This window comes from Panthera onca, chromosome A3, assembly GCF_046562875.1.
Source record: "Panthera onca isolate mPanOnc1 chromosome A3, mPanOnc1 haplotype 2, whole genome shotgun sequence".
NCBI lineage: Eukaryota > Metazoa > Chordata > Mammalia > Carnivora > Felidae > Panthera > Panthera onca.
This window is the reverse complement of record NC_138341.1, coordinates 110,313,500-110,337,043: the sequence shown is the minus strand read 5'-3', so window position 1 is coordinate 110,337,043 and position 23,544 is coordinate 110,313,500. Positions and strand designations below refer to the sequence as shown.

Below are 23,544 nucleotides of genomic sequence, written 5' to 3'. Positions count from 1 at the left end.
GTTCATTACGGTCACATTTAGCAGAATAAAAGTAAAACAGATAAAATGCTTAGATATTAAAACTAGAAATTAAAAATGAAAGTCAAAGAAAATGCAAACCATAACAAGCTACATAAATTCAGATTTCTCTATAGTATAGCACACTCTGGTTTCCTAAGTAAGCAAGTAAGTTAACGAATAAATAGTGGCCTATTACATCTGACTTGCATCACTTAACAGATATAATTATTAACAGACCCAAACTCGGCTCTTCCCACCCTTAAGAAACATAGCCAATCAACTTCCTTAAGGGAAAATTACCAAATCAAAAATTTTCCTTTCTTGCAGCAATAGCTCCAATGTGCAAAGTTTAAGAAAAAAATAAGATATAAGTACTGCTAAATGTGTTGACTTTTTCCTTTATTTTTACACATTTTTCAGCCTCTCTGTCAGCATATTTTTAACAGCTACTATTTCTTATTACCAAGAGGCTCCACAGCTATACTCTACATACAGTAGCAAATGGCACAGCTAGACGGCAACTGTGGTAAATCCCTTATCAGTTCTTCCTTCTGAATAGATGGCCTGCTGTGTTTTTTAGAAACTACAGTTATAAGTAACCAGCTTGCACAGAAAAATCCCCAAAGTTCATTCTGTTTGATCCTCTGCCTTTAGTAAAAATAGATCAATGGGTTTCCCAGGTGAATGCCTCCAATGGAAGGGGGAGGTAGAAACACTGGATTCACACATCATCCAAGCAAAGTTCTAATAGGGCTTGCTGTCAGATACTCACCTTGGGAGCTGTAAGGAATGCCAATTCTACTACAGTCTCGAACCATGTCCACAAAGCTGGCAATTTTAAATTCTTCTGCAGCTTCCTCATCTTCATACTAAAGAGGGAAATTGAAAGGAAAACAGGCTCTCAGGTGACATCATGCAAAATCCCCTATTTCCTCGGTATTTTATCAATCAGAGTTATGGCAAATGACATTTATAGAGGACTGCACCCAAGAGGGTGTTTCCAAAGCCAACTTCTTGTGTTGCCTTACACCACACATAAAAACCAACTCAAAATAGATCAGATACCTAAATGCAAGAGATAACATTTGCCTCCAAAATTCCCCAAACGCTCACATGGAAAGAAGGGTGCTTCCCATGTTGTTCAAGGGCCAACTGTACATCAGTATATTTTGCGATTCCATTCTATTTTTCTTCTTGTATTAGAAGTCTGTTGTGTTATTTTAGTGATTGCTTACAATTTATAACAAACATCTTTAACATTAAAAAAAAAAAAAGAAAGAAGAGTTTTTAACCCACATCAGGTCACAATTTCTATGAAATCCTAAATCTCAAGTCCCAATCTGATTTCCAGCCAAACACTTGAAAAGAACCCCAAAACAAACAAATACCAAGAAATCCAAACACAGAAATGTCACAAAGCTTATCAAACTCTCCTGAGGCAGTCCGTGGCACTAGTCCTCTGAGAGAATGGGCTCAGGCTGGTGATGAACAAGTAGGACAGGAAGCTAGGGTCACAAGCCTACGACTAGGTCCCAATCTGAAGAGTCCTTTTTGTCTCTGTCAGGCATACAATTTATCTATAAGGTAGCCTCATAATGAATTATGAGAAGTTCCACTAAAACAAGTAACTTTTTTTGTGTAACCACATCCTGCAAAGTGATTTTTTTTAAGGGGCCTCCTGGTCCAGATCTACACTTTTTTTGAAGAATATCCTTAGAGTGTCTCTAAGTGCCTGTTCTATCTTTTCTCCTTACCTCATTTTCGGTCATGCAATGGAAATGCAGATTTCTCCAATGTGCCACATAGGGTAAGAGATAGCGATAGTTTACAGGATTACAGTACAGATGGACACTATCTGATTTTACCAATATAATTACATCTGTAAGGAAAACAAATTTAAAACACAAGATTGTCAAAGGCATTTCTTTTGCACATTTTCTGTCCACCTAATTAATAAAACCATTAAAAAACTATTTCAGAGAAAAGGTAACAAAACTCTAAACTAAAAATTCTTTAAGTAGACAACGTGCCTCAAAGTGACTGTGGAACACTCACGTGTGGACAGCAAGGATTTTCTAGTTCCCACGCGATGCTCCAATCATTGTGGCCCTCTGGTTATGACAATGCAGGCACAGAATAAGTCAAAAGAACAGCCTTCAAAGTGTTCTGCTTTTGCAAAGTTCAACACAGTCACATGTATGGTATCAGACTTAGCTGGGTGTTTTGCTGCAGAGATAAACACCAAATGGATGTGCCACAGCCTAACACCACTGAGGCAGGAAATATCACCGACTATGGCCAGTGATGGTTTTCCTGCAGACCTCAGTGTCTAAAGCCTTGGCTGTTGACTCAAGGCAATCATGGGCCTGAGGATGTCACTGTTCAGCTCTCTGGGAAGCGTTACTATGTACTGGGGTGAACTTTGTACACAGGAAAAGCTGGGAGGAAGGAAGTAGAGGCAAGTGGACAAAGCTGCTATAAATAGATCAGCAGCTCACAGACTTAAGGGGTAATCACGGATGTTGCTGGGTCAAATAAATAAAACAATTCCAAGAGTACGAATAAATTTAGGTAAACTAACAGAAGAGCCATGGAATGGGGCAGGAATATTAAAGCAGTTTGAAGACTGAGAAAGCAGTCATACTTCCAAAAGAAAAGCAGAGCTCACTGCATGGCTCCTCAGAGCCATCTCAGGCATCTCTCTAACAAGATGACGCGAGGGAAGTTGCTGCAGGAGGTGGCTGGAAGTGAGAGAAGCGTGGGGGCAGAGAACACCTGAAGCAGCAGGTTTAGGACAATGCCAACACAGTAACACAGTGTGACAGCCAATATTCTACAAAAACCTAAGCCCGATGAATACTGACTGCAGCTGATGACACCAATGGGTGGCCTCTTGAAATAAAGCTCCAGGATGCTGGCCTTTGATTTTTCAAAAATCACTCTGTGCTCCACACCTGACCAGACCCGGGTATCCTAGGGAATGCAGTATGGTGCAGCATATTCACTGCTGACTCTTAGTTAAGCACCAAAGCCAAAAGGTGGCAAGAGATGGGAAAAGGGTACCCTCTCACCCTGTTGGTCCTCTTCACACAGGCCCTCTAATAAGAGCCTTGCCCTGAATTACTTGTAGAACGTGTGCTGAAGAGAGACTGACATCATCTGGAGAGCCTGAGGGTTTCCTAAGACTGTGCACTACACTAATGTGTAACACTCCACAAGGAATTAGGATCCAATAAAAGAAATAATGCAACAGCTACTAAGCCTAATTAAGCATTTTCAGAATCTCATAGGACTCTGATGTCATTAAAAATTTTTGTTTTTGTTTTTTAATAAATCCTTCATGTTGGCCTCTTTTCCTCTCACAGAGATCAAAATGTAGATGCACAGGGGTACCTGACTGGCTCAGTCAACAGAGCATGGAACGCTTGATCTCAGAGTCATGAGTTCAAGCCCCATGATGGGTATGGAGCCTACTTAATTAAAAAAAAAAGAAAAAGAAAGAAAGTAGGGGCACCTGGGTGGCTCAGTCGGTTGAGTGTCCGACTCTTGATTTTAGCTCAGATCATGATCTGGTTGGTGGGTTTGAGCCCCACTGCACTGACAGTGGAGAGCCTGCTTGGGATTCTCTCTCTCTCCCTCTCTCTCTATCCCACCCCTGCTTGTGTGCTCTCTCTCTCAAAATAAATAAATAAACTTTAAAAAAATTAAACTTCAAAAAAAAATGTAGATGCTTAAATGCAGTGATCTCAGTTTGCCAATTACTAGGATTTAAAACATGAAGTTACTAATTCACTTTTAATTCATTAATGATTTATTTTTCTTCAAAGAATTCTTTCAAAGAAAATGCTCATTTCATAAATACCCATTGTGCCAGGTGACAGGATAAAGACAATGATAAACAAAAAAGCACACCTTTGAGGATTTAAACTTTCCTTAAGTTCAGTACCATACTGTCCTTAGCAACCTTGGCTTCAGTGAAATGTATGGCTGGTATGAGCACCTGTCTTTTTATAACTCTAAATGAGCTGCCAAGATGAATTCTTTCTAAACCAGTAGATGCTGTCCAGCATGAAGAAACATTTTCAAAAATCAAAATCTGAAACTAAATTTGAATTAAAAGAAATTATTTTTTAAATTTTATTTATTTATTTTGAGAGAGAGAGGAGGAGCAGGGGAGGGGCAGAGAGAGAATCCAAAGCCCACTCTACACTGTCACCACAGAGCCCCACATGGGGCTGGAACTCACAAACCATGAGATCATGACCTGGGCCAAAATCAAGAACTGACCGCTTAACCGACTGAGCCACCTAGGTGCCCCAAATTGAAAGAAATTTAATGGAAGTGAAGCCTGCTCTGTCTGCACTTCCTAATAAAAACGAAATCTTTAATCAATCTATAAGGATACACACTATTAAGGATTTTACCACAGAAGAATTTTCACAAACAGTAGACCAGGGTTCTGTAACCTTGGTACTATTGACAATTCAGACCAGATCATTCTTTGTTGTGGAAGGCTGTCCTGTGCATTGTAGATGTTCAGCAGTCACTGAACATCAGTTCATCAACAATAGCTGGGACAACTGAAAATGTCTTCAGATATTGCCAAATGTCCCTTGGGGAATAAAACTGCTACCACTTTATAATTTTTTTTGAAAGTTTAATTTGAGAGCAACAGAGAGATAGAGCATGCAGACAGGAGGGGCAGAGGGAGGGTGAGATAGAGGATCCTAAGCAGGGTCCGCACTGTCAGCACAGAGCCAATGGGGGGCTCAAACTCATGAACCACAAAATCATAATCTGAGTCAAAACCAAGAGTCCAGACACTTAACTGACTGAGCCACCCAGGTGCCCCAAAACTGCCCCCACTTTAAAACCACTGCACTACATCCACTGCAAGATTACTTTAATATCAGATGTTTGCTTTCATGCACTCCCCAGCTGCTTCACAAGAGCTGCCTGTCTCTTGTCCAGTTTGATTTGTCTATTCCTGTGTCTCCTGATCCATCTGGCAAACAAGTCATGATGCTAAGTATGTGCTATCAGAGACAGCTCCTGGGCATCAGCCCACAACAGCATCAACACAGGGAGAGTGTCTCAGAGCTAAAGAAAGGGGAATGTAAGCAGAAAGCCTCCATTGTAGTCATGGGCATTGTCATGAATTAAAGTCACACAGAAAACAATTCCCAAAGACGGAGCAGGACAAAGAGCCTTTGTTCCTAAGCTGAAGATCCACATGAAGTCTTCCTTGTAGGAGTAGCCTGCAGGCTCATCCTTTACCCACAAGTGAATGTGCTTTCACAGGACAACAGCACATAATCTGAACCTCCCAGCACACAGAGGCAGTGGGCAATTCAGAGGAAAACTAGTGCTTTGCCAAGAAAATATAAAACCAAACTGATATGTATTTTTCCCCCTAAAACTAATTTACCCATTAAACATATTCTGAAAACTACTGGTCACTAGTCTTCTATCAACCAGCAGGTGACCAATAGGAGCACACTATTTACTACTATATATACTCACCATCTAGAACTTCTTCAGAAAACCCTGTTTTCTCAAAATCACTTGCATTCTGATTGTACAAACCAAACAGAAGATAATTTGCCAGCTCTCTGCAGCCTTCATTGTACCTGCTATCGATTCCTGCAAGGCAAAGAAGGCTCTGATCAGTGGTACTGTACTATGGGAAGCAAGTAAGTCCCAGTAATTTGCCCCTGCTCAGCAAAACCCTGATGGTTAGGTTAAAGGCAGAAGCTCATACCAGTTTTGTGCCAGGAACCAAACTAAACAACCCTATGAAAGAAGCATCAAGTACTCTTACTTGGATTTCAAGATCTATATAGTTGAGACAATTAAACCATATACATTATTGAAGCTATTAATTTCCAAAAGGCAATTTTTGAGTATAGAATGAAGCAGAAAATATGGTCTAGGTCCTTTGGTGCCTGTTTAAATACTGTGGAATACTGTTCAGCTGGAATAGGGGGATAGAAAATATTCACTTTTCAAAGAGAGCTTTAACAAAACATGGGGTATCAAATAAAGACAGATTAAGGTGGTTTGAAAAGAATTAAGAGAAGTGAAAAAGAGGACAAGTGAATGGAACCACAGACACCTATCATTTCACAAATATTTATCAGGCTCAAGGTCTACACTGTGCTGGATGCTGGAATGTGTGGTGAACATGACTGCAAACGGCCCTCAAGACGCTTACAGTCTAGTGGGGCTGGATCAGAGACAAAAGGAAATTAAACAACACTGCCTTCACTACTGCCTGGTTCCTGAGTATCTATGAAAGCCCAGAGCTATGGCTCTGGGCAAGAGGAATGTCTCACAGGCAAGGCAGTAGCTGTCTAGTTGAGACTGAGGAAGGAGTTAGAGCAGAGAGACCTCCAAGAATAGAAACATGGCTGGAGCCTGGAAAAGAAGACTGTCAATGGTCATCCGGACAAGGGACAAGTGAAAGGTAGAAAGTAACGGTCACTTAGACCAGAGGGGCCCAGGACTGCTTGTGGCAGAGGACTTCTAATGTAAGAGAACTCCCATCTCAGTTGAGATTATAAGAGAACAGCCCTCCCTGTTTATCTCATTCAACACTTCAGCCAAGGGAGGGGTGAAAAAGAATCAAAGTCAGAATGGACTGCTATCTACGGCCCAACATTTAAAGGGCTACAGAGTTAAAAACAAACAGTGGACTGGGCAGACCTAGCTTCAATGTTTATTTATTTTTGAGAGACAGAGAGAGACAGAGCACGAGGAGGGGAGGGGCAGAGAGAAGGAGTCACAGAATCCGAAGCAGGCCCCAGGCTCTGAGCTGTCAGCACAGAGCCCAATGCGGGACTTGAACTCACAAACCGTGAGATCATGACCTGAGCCGAAGCTGAAGCCGGCACTTAACCGACGGAGCCACCCAGGCACCCCTGGGCAGACCTAGCTTCAGCATGTCTACCTCTAAGGATTCTAGCCGCATAAACTGTTAACATGAAAAAGACTATGTAAAATTAAAGGCAAATGAAACTATATATAGGCACTGTGCTTAAGCTGATAATGTTGTTTCTCATGGGGTATTATAGGTTAACAATTCTGATGTTGCTGAATATGTATACTAGAATTAAGTAAACTGATAGTGGATGATGGGCGCCAAGTTTCTCACTGATGAAGTAGGAGTTTACAGGTAAACGAAAGGGGGAAGCTAGAAAAATCTATGTAGTAATTGGTTAGGCTGGAGACATTAATATGAATTCATGTTTAGCTTAATATGGGTACATAACATTTGCATTTAATGTACACATATGTATCTTGTTACTCTGTCAGCTGCCAGGGCTTAGCAGCAGTGACATCTAGTAAGGAGAGTGTATCCAAAGCCCAGATCTTGGTTTCTAATCCCATTCTCCAATAAAAGGAACCCCAGTGCTCCCTGGAGAAATGGCTGATTCTAGGACTGGAGGAGGAAATACACAAAATAAGTCTAGAGTACCTTATAGTGCCAGAAAGCACATAAGTGCTAAACAAACAAAACTTTGATGGGATGGTATGTCAAAGGGAGAGACACAGAAGCCAAATGAAATAAGGGCATAAATACAATAACAAACTGGTGGTTTTATTCATAGGTAAATTCATGGCAAAGACAGCCCCCACCCTTTTGAGGGCTGCAGCTAGAGAGGGGATCCAATGAATGTTGTTTAAACATTTGAAACCTCTGGCAGGAATTCCAGGTCCACCACAAGTGTGTCTTTTTTTTAATTTTTTTTTTTAACGTTTATTTATTTTTGAGACAGAGAGAGACAGAGCATGAACGGGGGAGGGGCAGAGAGAGAGGGAGACACAGAATGGGAAGCAGGCTCCAGGCTCTGAGCTGCCAGCACAGAGCCCGACGCAGGGCTCGAACTCACGGACCGTGAGATCATGACCTGAGCCGAAGTCGGACGCTTAACCGACCAAGCCACCCAGGCGCCCCCACAAGTGTGTCTTTATAGAGACTTGCCAACCTCTGGGCTTAGTAGTGGAGCCAGGATTCAAACCCCAAATCTACCTGGCTCCAGAGTGCATGTTTTTAACTACTCTGCACACTACCTCTCATAAGGCTAAAGGCAAGTGCTGTTAAGTGAAAATACAAAATTATGCACAGAATATATGAGGAGAGACAGACAACAAACTAGTGGCAGTTTGCTTCTAGGAAAGAAACTGCAGTGGTAGATGGACAAACCACCAGACCTAACAATTCCAATCCCATGACTCAATGGATATAAGTGAAAATGAGACAAAGAAGATCAATCTGATAAAGAAAAATCTCCAAAATACATTGTCAAGTGAAAATTTAAAAATTAGGTTAATTACAGTATAAACAAAATGTTTCCATTTGTGTTAAAAAAAGATACAATTGACAATGTTATCTCTGGGGAGTGAAACTGGGTATCTGGTTGGTTGGGAAGCTCAGTTCATTTTCATTTGAGGATTGTCTTAATTTTTAAATTATATGATGTATTTTCATAATAAAAAAAACTTAAAGAACAAATAAGTGTCCAATTCTGCTACTCTATGGTCCTGGGCAAGTCTGTTCCATCTCCTTGAGTCTCAGTATCCCCCTCTATAAAAAAGGGGACTACACTGCTCCCTTTTAAGGTTGCTGTGAGGGGAAATGAGATAACATGCACAAAGTGCCTGCCTCGTGGTTGTGGGTCCTTATCCCACTGATATCTCACCTGACCTCATTAAAACAGCAACAGATTTCAAGGGAACAAGAGCTGGAAGAAGGACACTAACCCAAGCTTATCTCACAATGACACTATTATTAATATCTCCCTTGAACAGAAGCCCAGTTGCCCCAGCTCGTTAAAAGCACTGACCTAGGCACGATCTCGCGGTCTGTGAGTTCGAGCCCCGCATCAGGCTCTGGGCTGATGGCTCGGAGCCTGGAGCCTGTTTCCGATTCTGTGTCTCCCTCTCTCTCTGCCCCTCCCCCGTTCATGCTCTGTCTCTCTCTGTCCCAAAAATAAATAAAAAACTTGAAAAAAAAAAAAGCACTGACCTAGGATGCAGAGGATCCCATCGGGTTGAGACTTGCTGCTCTGGGTCAAGATGCTCTGAACCTGGCGGAGTCGGCTGCAGCTGCAACAAAAACAGAAACAAGCTCCTGAGTGCCAGCGCATGAAGGCATGAGGAAAAGGAAAGGGATGGAAACTGGCCCTTGCCTGGTTTTGGTATCAGAACTGTGACATGACCTGGGAAGTACTCCCTTCTCTTCTGTTTTCTGGAAGAGATTATGCAGAATGTGTCTGAAGCCTAAATCTGAACTGTTGATTACAAACTGGAGAGTCCATGGCTCTGTGGCTCACCAGAGGATGGAGCCAACGCTGGACTGGGACTCAGCAGCTGACCGAGGGCCCTCCAATGACTTCTCATTTTTGAGGATTATCAAAGAAGAGTTACCACACTGATCTGCCCTAACTGTGGTCCTCATCGGTTTGCCAAAAACAAAAATGAAAAACGGTTAAAACCAAAAAATTGGTTTAAGGACCTAAATGAAGCTCTGATTCACCATCACAACGACCCCCAAAGAGAATGTTAGCAAAGGGTACTTGTTCCCATTTCTGTGCAAGTCTATTCCCGTGGACTTAGGGATACCCCCTCCTCCCAAAGTATAAGGAGAGGCACTCCCAGACATTAATATCACTTCTAAGGACTCCACGCTCTCCATACCAACCTCTCCTCCTTCCTAGTAGTCCCAGAAAAAGGTGCTCAAGACTGATTCTGTTCAAGACTGATCACGTGATCAAGGATCAAACTGATCCTTCCACTAGGTCTCTCCCTGTCACCCCCAGGTTCAGGATGTGCCTCTACTATTCATTCCCTAACACTCCCATTAAATTTTTCCCTACAGTCAGCATATTCCCAGCCTTACCACATTATTAACTAAGATCCTCCACAAACCAACAGTAAGCGTTCCATCTAGGACAATTAAATTTCATTCCCACTCGTTGCTGAATCTGCTCCACTGCATGTCCTATACTCACCCAAGCAACCGTATTCAGCCAAACAACACTACTTCTCTTCCCTGAATGCTTTCCCCCGCCCTCTGGATTCTTTCTGATGTTTACACTCCTCAACTCATCCATTCCATGACTTAGCGGTCATTATCACTGTCTTCTATCAAGAACTTCACATATACCACCTAACATCAAAACCAGAGACAGTACTGCCAAAAAAGAGAGCTACAGACCAATATCATCATGAATATAGCTGTAAAAACCTTTAATAAATGATTAGTAATTAGAATTCAACAACATATAAAAAGAATTATACACCATGACCAAGAGGGGTTTATCCTAGGGATACAAGGCTGGTTCATTATTGATAAATCAGTCAATCATATTAACAGGCTAAAGAAGAAAAAAATCACACGATGCAGAAAAATCATTTTCTGCACTAGTTTACAATAAAAGCCCGAATGAACTCTATTTCTGTATTGAAGCAACAAAGATGTGGAAACCAAAATTAAAAATACAATGTGACCAAAATATAAATTTAACAAAACATGTATAGGATTTACGTGTTAAAAACTACAAAACAGTAATAAAGGAAACCAAAGAGGATCTAAGTAAATGGAGAGACACTGTGTTCATGGATTGGAAGACTCAAGATAGTATAAATGTCAATTCTCTCTAAATTAATGTATAGGTTTAACACAATTCCTTCAAAATCCTAGCAAGCTTTTCTGTAGATACAGACAAGATCAATCCAAAACTTACACAGAGAGGCAAAGGAACTAGAATAGCTAAAAAAATTTTGAAGAAGAAAAAATAGGGAGAGGAATCACTCTGATATTAAGAGTTACTACATAGCTAAAGTAATCAAGACTGAGTGGTACTGACTAAGAAAGAGACAGGATCAATGGAACAGAACAGAGTTGCCAGAAATTGCCCTACACAACAGAGCCAGTTAACTTTATTTGATAAAGGTTCAAAAGAAATTCAATGGAAGAAGGATAGTCTTTTCAATAAATGGTGTTAAAGCAAATGGATATCCACAGACAAAAACACGAACCTCAACCTAAATTTTGTACCTTACACAAAAATTAACTCAAGATAAATCACAGATTTAAAATTTTAAATGTGAAATTATAAAATATTTAGAAGGTAACAGAAGAAAATATTCAGAACTTAAAATCTGATGAAATTCTTAGACTTGATACCAAAAGTATAATGCATGAAAGAAAAAAAAATCAATAAATTTGACTTCATCAAAATTGTAAACTTTTGCTTTGTGAAAGACCCTGTTGAGAGAATAAGACAAAGTACAGATTGGCAAAATATATTTGCATATCGCATATCTGACAAAGTAGAATACATAAAGAACACTCCAACAGTAAAAAAATTAAAATCCAATTAGAAAATGGGCAAAAGGTATGAAGAAACATTTCCTCAAAGAGGATATAGAGATGGCAGATAAACACCTGAAAACATGTTCTACATCATTATCTATTAGGGAAATGCAAATTAAAACCACAATGAGATATTACTATGTATCTACTAGAAAAGCTAAAATAACAAACAGTGATAATAGGAAAACGCTGGGAAGGATTCAGAGAAACTGGATCATCCATACATTTCTGAAGGAAATTAAAGAAGATACCAATAATGGAAACACATCCATGTTCATGCACTGGAAGACTTCTTATTGTTACACTGTCAATACTACAGAAAGTGATCTACAGATTCAGCATAAGCCCTATCAAAACCCTAATGATGCTTTTTGTAGAAATGGAAAAATCTATCCTAAAATTCAAGGGACCCAGAATAGTCAAAAGCATATTGAAATGGACAAAGCTGAAAGACACAATTCCCAATTACAAAAGTAACTACAAAGCTATGGTAATCAAAACAGTGTGGTACTGGCATCAAGATAGACATATTGACAATGGAATAGAACAGAGAACTCAGAAATAAACTCCTTTTGTGACTGGCTTATTTCACTCACTATAATATCCTCATGGTCAAATGATTTTTCACAAGGGTACTAAGACCATGCACTGAGAAAGGACAATTTTTTCAATAAAGGGCTTTGGAGACACTGTATATCCACATGCAAAAGAATGAATCTGGACCATTACATCATAAATAAAATTTAACTCAAAACAGAAAAAAAGACCTAAATGTTAACCTGAAACTATAAAACTTTTAGAAGAAAACATATGGGAAAAACCTCATGAAACCAGATTTGGCAACAATTTATTGCTATGACACCAAAAGTACATACAACAAAATAAAAAATATGTAAATTAGATTTTATCAAAATTAAAAACTATGTTCATCAAAGGATACAATCAACAGAGTGAAAAGGCAGCCAGCAGAATGGGAGGAGATATTTGCAAATCACGTATCTGATAAAAGGTTAATATCCAGAATATATAATTCCGAAGGAAATTAAAGAAGACACCAATAACGGAAATACATCCATGCTCATACACTGGAAGACTTCATATTATTAAGCTATATATATAATTCCGGATATTAGCCTTTTACATATAAAGCACTCCTACAAATTCAACCATACACATGCAAAAAAAAAAAAAAAACAACAAAAACACTCAAAATGGGCAAAAGACTTGAATATACATTTCTCCAAAGAAGATACACAAATGGCCAATAAGCACATGAAAAGAAGCTCAACATCACTAATCATAAAGGAAATGCAGATCAAAACCACAAAGAGATACTATTCCCACACAAATTAGGATAGTTACTATTAAAAAGAAAACAACAAGCAAGGATGGTGGGGAAACTGGAACCTTTGGGCATTGTTGGTGGGAACCTAAAACAGTGTAGCCACCATGGAAAATGATATGACAATTCCTCAAAAATTAAAAATTGAGGGGCAGGGGGAGGGAAAAATGAAAAATAGAATTACCCTGTAATCCAGCAATTTCACTTCTGGGAATATATAGAAAAAAAAATGAAAACAAGGATTTGAAGAAATATTTGTATACCCATGTTCAGAGCTGCATTATTTACTACAGTCGAAAGGTAGAAGCAAATATCTATCAACAGATGAATAAACAAACTCTGCTATATACATACAGTGGAATATTATTCAATCTTAAAAGGAAGGAAATTCTGAGACTTGCTAAAAACATGGATGAACCTTGAGGACATTATAATAATGAAAAATAAGCCATTCATAAAAAGACAAATATCACATGATTCCATTTATGAGATATACTTACTATATTCAAATTTATAGAGACATAAAGTAGAGTGGTAGTGTTGAGCTGGGGGAAAGAGGTGGGGTTACTGTTTAACAGAGCTTTATAAGATGAAAACAATTCTGTGGGTGAATAGTGGGATTATAGGACAACAATATGAATTACTTAATGTTGCTAAATTGTACATTTAAAGATGGTTAAGATGGTAAATTTTGTTATAGTTATTTTACCACAATTAAAAAAATTGGGGGTGCCTGGGTGGCTCAGTCAGTTAAGTGACTGACTTCAGCTCAGGTCATGATCTCACAGCTCTCAAGTTCAAGCCCCACGTTGGGCTCTGTGCTGACAGCTCAAAGCCTAGAGCCTGCTTCGGGTTCTGTGTCTCTGTCTGTGTCTCTCTCTCTCTCTCTCTTTCTCTCTCTCTGCCCCTCCCCCACTCACTGTCTGTCTGTCTCTCTCTCTCAAAAATAAATAGAAACATTAAAAAAATTTTTTTTAATTTAAGTTAAAAAAAAGTCAATGTCATGTAAAACAAAAAGAACAGAGAGGGAGAATGCTTCTAATGTGAGAGATTAAATAATAATAATCTAATGTAAAAACCTTAATTTCATTAAAAACAAAAACAAAAACAGAGAAAGAGCCATGAGACATCTGAGAAAATTTGATGGTAGTAAGGAATTACTATTAATTTTCTTAGGTGAGATGTTATTGTGGTTATACCTAGAATGTCCCCCCCCCTTTTTTTTAAAGCAGATACATGAGGAAGTACTTAGAAGTGTCATGATGTCTATAACTCACTTGAAAAGGGTTTAACAGAAAACAAGAATGAGGAAAAGAAAAGAAAAATAAAGATAACATACATGGCAAAATGTTAAAAATTATTGACTCAAAGTGGTGGGTATATCAAGTATTCACTGTACTACTACTCTTTTACCTTTACTGTATTATTTGAACATTTTCTTAATAAAAATCTGGGGATGGAGGTGAGAGGGTCACATGGAGTAACTTTAGGGTTTTTAGAAGTAGCACAACAGAAACTGCAAGATAATCAAGATTAAAGTTAAGAAAGCTTCTTTCCTTGGGAAATTATCTGCCTCTCCCCCACCTTTTCATATTTAATACAAGACCAATCTTGCAATCATTCTCTACACCAATTTCATCAAGTTGGTCCTTTGGCCCATTTCCTAACCCAAATGAACAGCAGTCGACTGACTGCCAAGGGTACCAAGAGCTCTTTGATTTTCAAACTAACAACGAGCCAGTGACAAAAAGCATGAATAGGTCATGTGACCAGGAAACAAACAGCTCCCCAACTACTGCTGTGGAAAGCCAAGACAATACTGAGAACAGGAGCAAAAAGCATTTCTTTTCCACAAGTAGCTTGGCCAAATAAAGTGGAAGCATATAAAATGTAGAAAGACCTTCCTTTTCCCAGAGTAAGACATTTTCCTAATTAGTATGTCTTTTCTTGTCAAATGAGTAAAACTAAATTGTTCTTTCCTCTATACATTTTCCTGCTTCCCAAATTTAATTTTTAACCAGAACATAGCCTATTATTTGTCACTAAACCATTAAACTTGTCACTTATTGAAATACTTACCTATTAAAAAAAACCCCAGTTAAGTATAGAGAAAACCACAATCACCCGTATCCCCAGCACCCAGAGTTAGTCTCTATTATTAACATTTTGGCATACTTGCTTTTATCTGCCTTAGTACCACATGTAAAATACGTATTATCCTTTTTTTGATGAAAAAAAAATGGAATATTACAAAAGTAACTAAAATTGTCATTGTTCCTCACCCCCAGAATTCACCACTGACCTTGCTATATATCCACCAGTCTTTTTTTTAATAGAAACTTTCAAACATATACCAAGTCCAGCAAGAGCACTGCCCTCTAGCTTTTAGGTCTACCCGAGCACAGCTGGCACATCCTGGGTAGATGGCCTGTGGTCACCACTACTTTACAAAGTTCCTCTTTTAGAATACTTGTAGTCTCAGCAGATGCTGAGGTTTATGTCAAATGTGTTATGTCAAAGGTTATGTCAAAAACATAATGAGGTTTATGTCAAATATGCCACTTGTATGCTAGACTTTATTTCTAACTTTCCTTGGATTCAGACTCAAAATCTAGACACGATAGTTGACAAAGTGAAGAAGCCAAGACCCAAACAGAAGCAGTTTACCCAAAATCACAAGGCTGAGTAAAGATTAGCAACCCCAGAACGTGAGCCACCATCAGATACCCTAAGTCTGAACTTTTCCTTTCTGCTACCCCTCAGTGATTTCCTGACAATAAAGTTTGCCACAAAACAGTAATTCTGAATTCTAAAGTCATCTATTTTTCCCATCTTCAGTTTATATGTAACAGTTAATTCACTGGTCACTGCTTTTACAAGTTACCATATACATGGCCAGGTATACTTCCCTGTTTATATTTCATTATCCTGGGTCCCTGGAAGTGAAGGAAAAAAAACCTGAAAATTTTGTTTTTGCCCATTTTTTCTCCATAAGTTATGTTAACTTTTTTATTTTCAAAATTAAACAATTAATGAATATACTGTCCTTATATTCTGTGTGCTTTGTGTTTGGATTGTTTTACAAAGTGAATCCTCACACCAATCTGATTCACCTTATAATAGAAAACTGCTGTGAACAATTTGGTGTGAATCTCTCAGTAACATAGTTTGGGTGAGGCTTTTTTCGGAGGTGGACTGTTTTTACATGAAATCATAATCATGAGATATGTAACTGCTCTGCAACATGCTTTTTTCACTTAACATTATACATTAAGATCTTTCCAAGTTAGTACATAGAACTCAACTGCATTTTTAAAAGTGCTGTACTGTATTCTTTTTTTTAGCCACTATGAACATTCAGGACATTTGTTATTTTTGCAATAGCAACAATGCTTCAAAGAATAACTATATCCATCTTTGGCCTAAGTACAAAAGTTTCTGCAAGGTAGAGACCTAAAAAGTAGCACTGGCAAGTTGAGGTATCCGCATTTAAAATTTTGATAGATTGTCTTCTAAAAAGAGTCACCTACATATACCAGAATACCTGGTCCCCACAACTTTCTAAACCATGTGTTATCACTTTTCAATTAATGTCAATGGTTAGAGTTATTATCATAATTTACATTTTTCCCTAATCACTAGAGAGACTGTCAAATGTTTTACTGATCATCTATATTTCTTTTTCTATGAATGCCTACTTTTTTTTTTAGGTTTATTTTTGAGACAGAGTGTGCACGTGTGGGGGAGGGGCAGAAAGCGAAAGAGGATCCAAAGCAGGTTCTGTGCTGACAGTAGAGAGCTCAATGTGGGCTCGAACTCAAGAACCTTGAGATCATGACCAGAGCCTAAATCAGATGCTCAATCAACCAGCTGAGCCACCCAGTCACCCCTGTGAATGCCCATTCTTGTTCATTACCCATTTTCTGTTTAGTCATGGGGGGTCTGAATAATTCATATATTCCATCATATTTTAAAAATTGTGTTTTGGTCATATGTTGCAAGTATTTTCTCTAAACTTCTAGACTTTGTTTATGGTATCTTTCACACAGGAGCTGTCAAGTTTTACAGAACTAAATCTGCCTAACTCTACTTTTAGGCTTAGGAGTTTTATGTCTTCCTTTTGTGTCTTCCCCACTCACTATTATTTAAAAAAATAATAAAATGCCAATTTTTCCATTTTATTTGTGTGTGTATTTTAAACATTTATTTCTTTATTCCTACGAAATTTGCTTTTTTACTTTTGTGAAGCAGGAATATAACTGTATTTTTCCTCCAAAATATAAATGATTGTCCCAAGACTACATATTATTCCTTTTAATCCTCTGATCTAGAATGACACTTTTAGTGTATGATAAATTATTATATAAAGCTGGATCCATATTTTCAATCTTTATTTGATCTATTTACCTATTCTCACAGAAATAGTACATTTAAAACAATAATCAGAGTTTTATGTTATTACTTGAACTTTGTTAATAGATTATTTTTATCTGATCTGATTATTTTTATCTGATATTTTTATCTGATAGTGCACGTCCTTCTATCATTGTTTCAAAGAGTCTATGGCTTTCATTGAACATTTTCTCTTTACGATGAATTATAAAATCAGCTTGTCAAGTTCCAGAAAAATTCCCACTGAGAATTTATACTGTGATCATACAATCTGGTCAGCACTGAGCTCCCCACTCAGGAACATGATATATCTCTCCATTCATTCCTCTCCTGTTTTACGTACTTCTGTCAAGTTTTATATTTTTATTTATATAACTTTTACACATTCCTTATTAGGTTGACTCCTAGATATTTTACAGCTTTTGTTCCCATTTTGAATGTGATCTTGAGTCCATTACCTTTTTCAAACAATTTGATAAACTCTTATTAGTTCTAATAGTTTTACCTATTACCATAGTTTTCCAAATAGTAAATCATAGATAGCAATTTTATCTCTTTTCAATACTTACAGCTTCTATTCCAACTCATTAATTCTTCACATTTTTTTTTTAATGTTTTATTTATTTTTGAGAGAGAGAGAGCGAGAGTGCGCACACGGGAGGGACAGAGAGAGGGAGACCCAGAATCTGAAGACAGGCTCCAGACTCTGAGCTAGCTGTCAGCACAGCCAGACGCGGGCCTGAACCCATGAACCCATGAACCCATGAACCAGGAAATCATGACCTGAGCCGAAGTCAGATGCTTAACCGACTGAGCCACCCAGGCGCCCCAAAAGAAGCTATTGTAGGACTTCTAGGGTTTAAGAAACTTGGCTCTGAGTTAAAGTGGCAATTATTTACTCCCCTTGCAAAACTAGAGACTTGAGGGGGCACCTGGCTGGCTCAGTAGTGCAGCATATGACTCCTGATCTAGGAGTCTTGAGTTTGAGCCCCACGTTGGGTGTAGAGATTACTAAAAAAATAAACTTATGGGTGCCTGGGTGGCTCAGTCGGTTAAGCGTCCGACTTCGGCTCAGGTCATGATCTCACGATTTGTGGGTTCAAGCCCCACGTCAGGCTCTGTGCTGACAGCTCAGAGCGTGGAGGCTGCTTTGGATTCTGTCTCCCTCTCTCTCTGCCCTTCCCCCCCCCCCCAATAAATAAACATTGTAAATAAATAAACTTAAAAAAAAACACAGAATAAAACAACAACAAAAAACCAGAGACTTGGAAGAAAGGCAAGAAGACAGGATGTGTAGCAACGCAAGAAACGTCATTTCCTACCGGTATCTTTGCTGGAGCAATAACTTACAATGGAAAAAGCAAAGCCAACATTACCACTGTCATGGTCAAAACATGATTAACCACTGACTATAAGTGATATAAACTCAAAGTGATTTACACACTGATAAACTGAGATACACACATAAGATATGAACGAGAAATGCACTGGCATCATCAACTATTTAAATGACCTTCATTTTCTCCCAGCACTTTGGTGCAACTCACCAAAGCTGTTAGTAATCCTAAGTAATGTAACTTTCATTCCAGGATGCTACCTCACTGAGGGAGAGACAATCACCTCATCCATATCCATTCTCCCCTTCTTTTTCACTCACAGTACCCCAATTTTATTTGGGGCAAGCAATGGTGCAGTTCCTCTGCTTCTAGGGCTGACCAATGAGACATGCAGAAGCTATCATGTGGAAGCTTCTGGGGAAACTCTCTGAAGAGAAAGAATCAACTTAACTAGGAGAGCTGTCCTTTCTCTTTCCCCTTGCCTGACAGACATGATAGCTGGAGTTCTTCCAGCGATTTTGTGACCATGAAGCCATGGAATCCAGTTGCTAAGAATACCAAAATACACAGAAGAGGCCTGGTTCCCTCCCTGATGACTTTATACCAGGACTAGCCTACACTCCTTAGACAAACATCTTTTTTAAGAAAAAATAACCCCCCAAGTTAAGTCATTGTTGTTAAGCATCTTTTACCAGCTAGCAAACATAGTTCCTGATAGGCCACATTATCTAAAATGGTTAAAACTGGTGCCCATTTGCAATTCATGTCTACACATATTTCATAAACTAGGGTGAACAAAATACTCCACAAACTAAATTCAAGGACTTCATAAAATGCTACCTACCACACATGGAAAATGTTATCTGGAAGTCTGTTCTCATGATACTCTAGTGGAACAACATCTTATTTTCCATTTTCTTCCTCTTCTCTGGCTTTCTCTGAGCATTTCCTCACACAATCTGCTCTTTGTAAAGTCAGTTTCACAAGTCTTCATTCAGAAAGCATCCACAATTATTTTCCCTCACTTCTTTGACTATTAAATGCATGCCAAATCTAAATGCAATGTGGGATCTTTGGATCTTGGAGTAGAAAAAAGACATTAGTGGGAAAACTGGGGAAACTCAAATAAATAGTCTGGAATACTAAAAGCCAAGTAAACAAAATTTACTTAGTAAACTAAATCACTATACCAGGATTTTGATAAATGAAGATGGTTATACATAAGATGTTAACATCAGAGTAAGCTGGATAAGGGCTATATAGGAACACTCTACCATATCTGCAACTCATCTATAAATCTAAAATCATTTCAAAATAAGAAGTTGAAAATAAAAAACATACCAAGTGAGCTGACTTTTCCTCAAACCAGGGCTCAAAATCACAGATAAAACTTTTTTTAGTATTTATTTTTAAAAAAAAATTTTTTTAATGTTTATTTTTGAGAAAGAGAAAAAGAGTGTGAGTAGGGGAGGGGCAGAGAGAGAGGGAGACACAGAATCTGAAGCAGGCTCCAGGCTCTGAGCTGTCAGTACAGAGCCCAATGCAGGGCTCGAACTCACAAACTATGAGATCATGACCTAAGCCAAAGTTGGACACTTAACCAACTGAGCCACCCAATATTTATTTCCGGGGTGGGGAGGAACAAAGAGACAGAGAGAGAGAGAGAGAGAGAGAATGAGCAGGGGAGGGGCAGAGCGAGAGACAGAATCCCAAGCAGGCTCCACATTCCCAGCACAGAGCCCAACTCAGGCCTAGATCCCATAAACCGTGAAAACATGACCTGAGCCAAAATCAAGAGTCGGATGCTTAACCGACTGAGACACCCACATATAAAATTTTTAAACACCCCAGTTGCAGACTCTGCTTTTTCTGTTCTTTTTCTTTAAACTTTCAGGGCAAAAACAACAATAATTTAAGCTGTGTAACTCTGGAGGGCATCTGCATCTCATTCACTCCCTTCTCTAAAAATTAGAACATCATAGAAAAGCCCAAGAGTTAGGAAACATTATCAAGATACTGTGCACTATTAATGCCACAGTATTCACTAAATAAGAGTCCTCAGTACACAGTCATCCTAGACACAAGTAAAAAGACAGATACTCAGACCTCTACCTCTGGGCCAGAAATAAGACAACCATCTTTGCTTCTATAGACACCACACCAAGCCTCCCTGGCCAGCATCTAAATATAGGAGGTAAAGCTTTGCATTTTCAGATATACAAAGTCATAGCCTTGCTTTGCATTCTGAGTTTCCTTAAGGCAGGATTATGTGTACAATAGTAATTATTACTTCTGTAGATCTGTAAACTACAAGAGTACCATGTGTATTGGCCACTGGCCAATATATATCACCTGAAGAAGTAACTTGTTTCTGTGAGACTTTACTAAAGTGCACTGTATACAGCATCACTATGGTGAACCACTTCTCACCATCTAGTTCACATATGATTCTTCATTCTCTGAACACTCCTGAAATTTAACATAGCCCACAGCTTCAACTGTAATTACTCTCTATTCATTCAATAAATAATTCATGCAAGCAATATCTCATAATAGCTTACAACAGCAATTCATATTTAGTGAATGCCGTCTATGTGCCAGACACTGATCTAAGTACCAGGGTAAGCAATGTGGGAAATGGTAATAAAAAATGGTCCCAGCCCTTTGGTAATTTCCAGAGGTAACAAAGAAAGCCCTTCCTATGAGTCCCTTATAGAGGATCCCCAGCACAGGAACCCCTTAATCAGACTGCTTTGCTAGAGCACATCTTCCAGTGTTTTGTTTGTTTGTTTGTTTGTTTGTTTGTTTTAAGAGAGAGACAGTGCACCTACATGTGCATGAAGGGTGGAGAGGGGCAGAATGAGGGGGAGAGAATCCCCAGCAGGCTCCACGCTCAGCACAGAACTCAACGTGGGGCTCAGTCCCATGACTGTGGGATGATGACCTGAGCTGAAACAGACTTGGATGCTCAACTGACTGAGCCACCCAGGTGCCCCCTGCCAGCGGCTTCTTAATAAAGGGTGCATGGAAGGTCAAACTTTGAGAATTTGCATGTGTGAAATGTCTTCATCCTTCATCTGCCTGAGAGTATGCCTGGATACAGAATTCTAGGTAGGAATCCATTTTCCTTCAGAAGGCACTGCTTCTCCATTAGCTTCTAGTTTCCAATTTTGCTACAATACTATGATTCCTGACCCTATCTATGTGATTTGTCTTTATAGTGCTCAAAAATTTCATGATGTTCTACCTTGGCATGGATATTTTTAAATTAGTTGTGCTGGACTACTGGTGAGTCCTTTTAATCTGGAAACTCACGTCTTCTGGTTTTGAGAAAATTAATTACTTAAACTTTTTGCTTTATTTTATTTCGGCTGATTTCTCCATGTCATCCAACAATAACTACCCATTATCCCTTCTTCCACTATCCCTTCTTGTTATAAATACCTACAAACCTCTGGGTCATTCAGTTCTCTACATTCCCTAAAGATTTTTAGCTTCTCGATCACCAACCCACCAGCATTTGGGTCCATACACTCACCAAAGATGAACTGTCCATGTACCTATCTAGTCTGAGACCAATGTATCCATTTATGTCCTAGACCCTATTCCCTCTCACCTGCTCAAGGACTTCACCCCTGCAATTTTCCCTTCTCTCTCTTTAATCACCAATTTGCCTCTCTGTACTCCGTCATTAGTAATCAACTTCAAACATTTTCAGATGGATTATAATGTCTGCCCACCTAAAACCAAAAAGAACTCTAACACTTCCACTCTTCCAACCACAGCCCTATTACTCTGCTCTCTCTTATAGCCACACCCTATTATTTTGCTGTCTGTCATAGCCATACCCATAGGGCTCTGCTCTTCAATCCTTGAAACAACATCATTATGGCTATCTATACTCACTGTCTTCAATTCTTGTCCCATTTTTTCTTAAACCCACTGCACCAAACCTGTTCTTGTCAAGGTCACAGATGACCTCCATGTTAACAAATCTAATGGTCTATTCTTAGTCTCACCAGCTCATCAACAGTATCCATCATTTGACTTTCCATGACTGTCCTGTATTTTTTTCCTATCTCAAAAGTAGGAAGCCACTGTCCATTATGGTTTCCAAACTGGAAACCATTTCTACACTGTCTTTCCTATATGGAATATCCCAGGGCTTGGATGCTGGTCTTCTTCTCTATCTACATTTACTCCCTGGATCTCTACCCAGTCTCATAGATAAAATAAAAATGTGGGAGTCATCAGCATGGTAGTTCCAGTCCCAGTCTTTCTCCTCAACTCTAGATCTAATATCTCCATCTGGATATCTATTAGGCAACTCAAAATGAATAAAGCCAAAACTGAACTCTATTTTCTCTACAAACCTGCTCTAATTCCAGTGTTTCCAGTATAGGTAATGGCAACCTCATCCTTCCAACAGTTGAGCTCAAAACCGACTATGCCTTCCAACATTAGTGTTCCTTCAGCCCTTTTTCTTCTCAACGCTGTTTATTATGATTTTTGCTATTTCTCTTTCCACTTATAAAGGAGCTCTTTGAGGGCAGGGCCTGCCTTGTCTGAATCCACAACACCTAGCACAGGTGATATGTGTATAAAGACCAGTAAAATTTAAACCAATAAACAAGTCCTGAGCAGGATCAGGTCCCTCTGCAGAAAAAGATTTTTGAAAGAGGGAAGCATATTTCAGCTATTTCCACTGGTTCCTTAGTACAAGTCAAGATAGTTACTTGGTAACAACTCCAAAATCTCAGTGGTTTTAAACAATGAAGGTTTACTACTTGCTCTACATGTCAAACATAGGTTACCTGGAGGTTTGCTCTGGGGTACCAGACTAATGGACAAGCCACCAGCTGAAGCACTAACAGTCACCATAAGAGAGGGAGAGATAGTGGCAAATTACACACCAGAAGCTTTTACCATTTCTGAGCACACTTCACTCATCAAAGACAACTCATAAGGCCATACCCAACTTCAAGGGGGCAAGCAAGTATAATTGCAGCACATGCCCAGGAGGTGGAAGCCAAAAATAGTTGATGGGCAACAATGATGACTACCATATCCTGATAAAGAAGCTTCTAGTTCTA

General features: G+C 39.0%; 1 protein-coding gene across 2 annotated transcripts in view; it reads right to left on the bottom strand.

Moving 5' to 3' along the window:
• Positions 1–23,544, bottom strand: part of DNAAF9 (dynein axonemal assembly factor 9) — a 130,946-nt gene that overhangs the window by 104,446 nt on the left and 2,956 nt on the right. For both annotated transcript variants that reach the window (XM_081795316.1, XM_081795315.1), the window contains exons 2-5: positions 9,029–9,108; positions 5,524–5,643; positions 1,755–1,879; positions 773–869 (exon numbers count right to left, since the gene is read on the bottom strand). In XM_081795316.1, the coding sequence (XP_081651442.1) occupies positions 773–869; positions 1,755–1,879; positions 5,524–5,643; positions 9,029–9,108 (422 nt within the window). The remainder of the gene's footprint in view (positions 1–772; positions 870–1,754; positions 1,880–5,523; positions 5,644–9,028; positions 9,109–23,544) is intronic.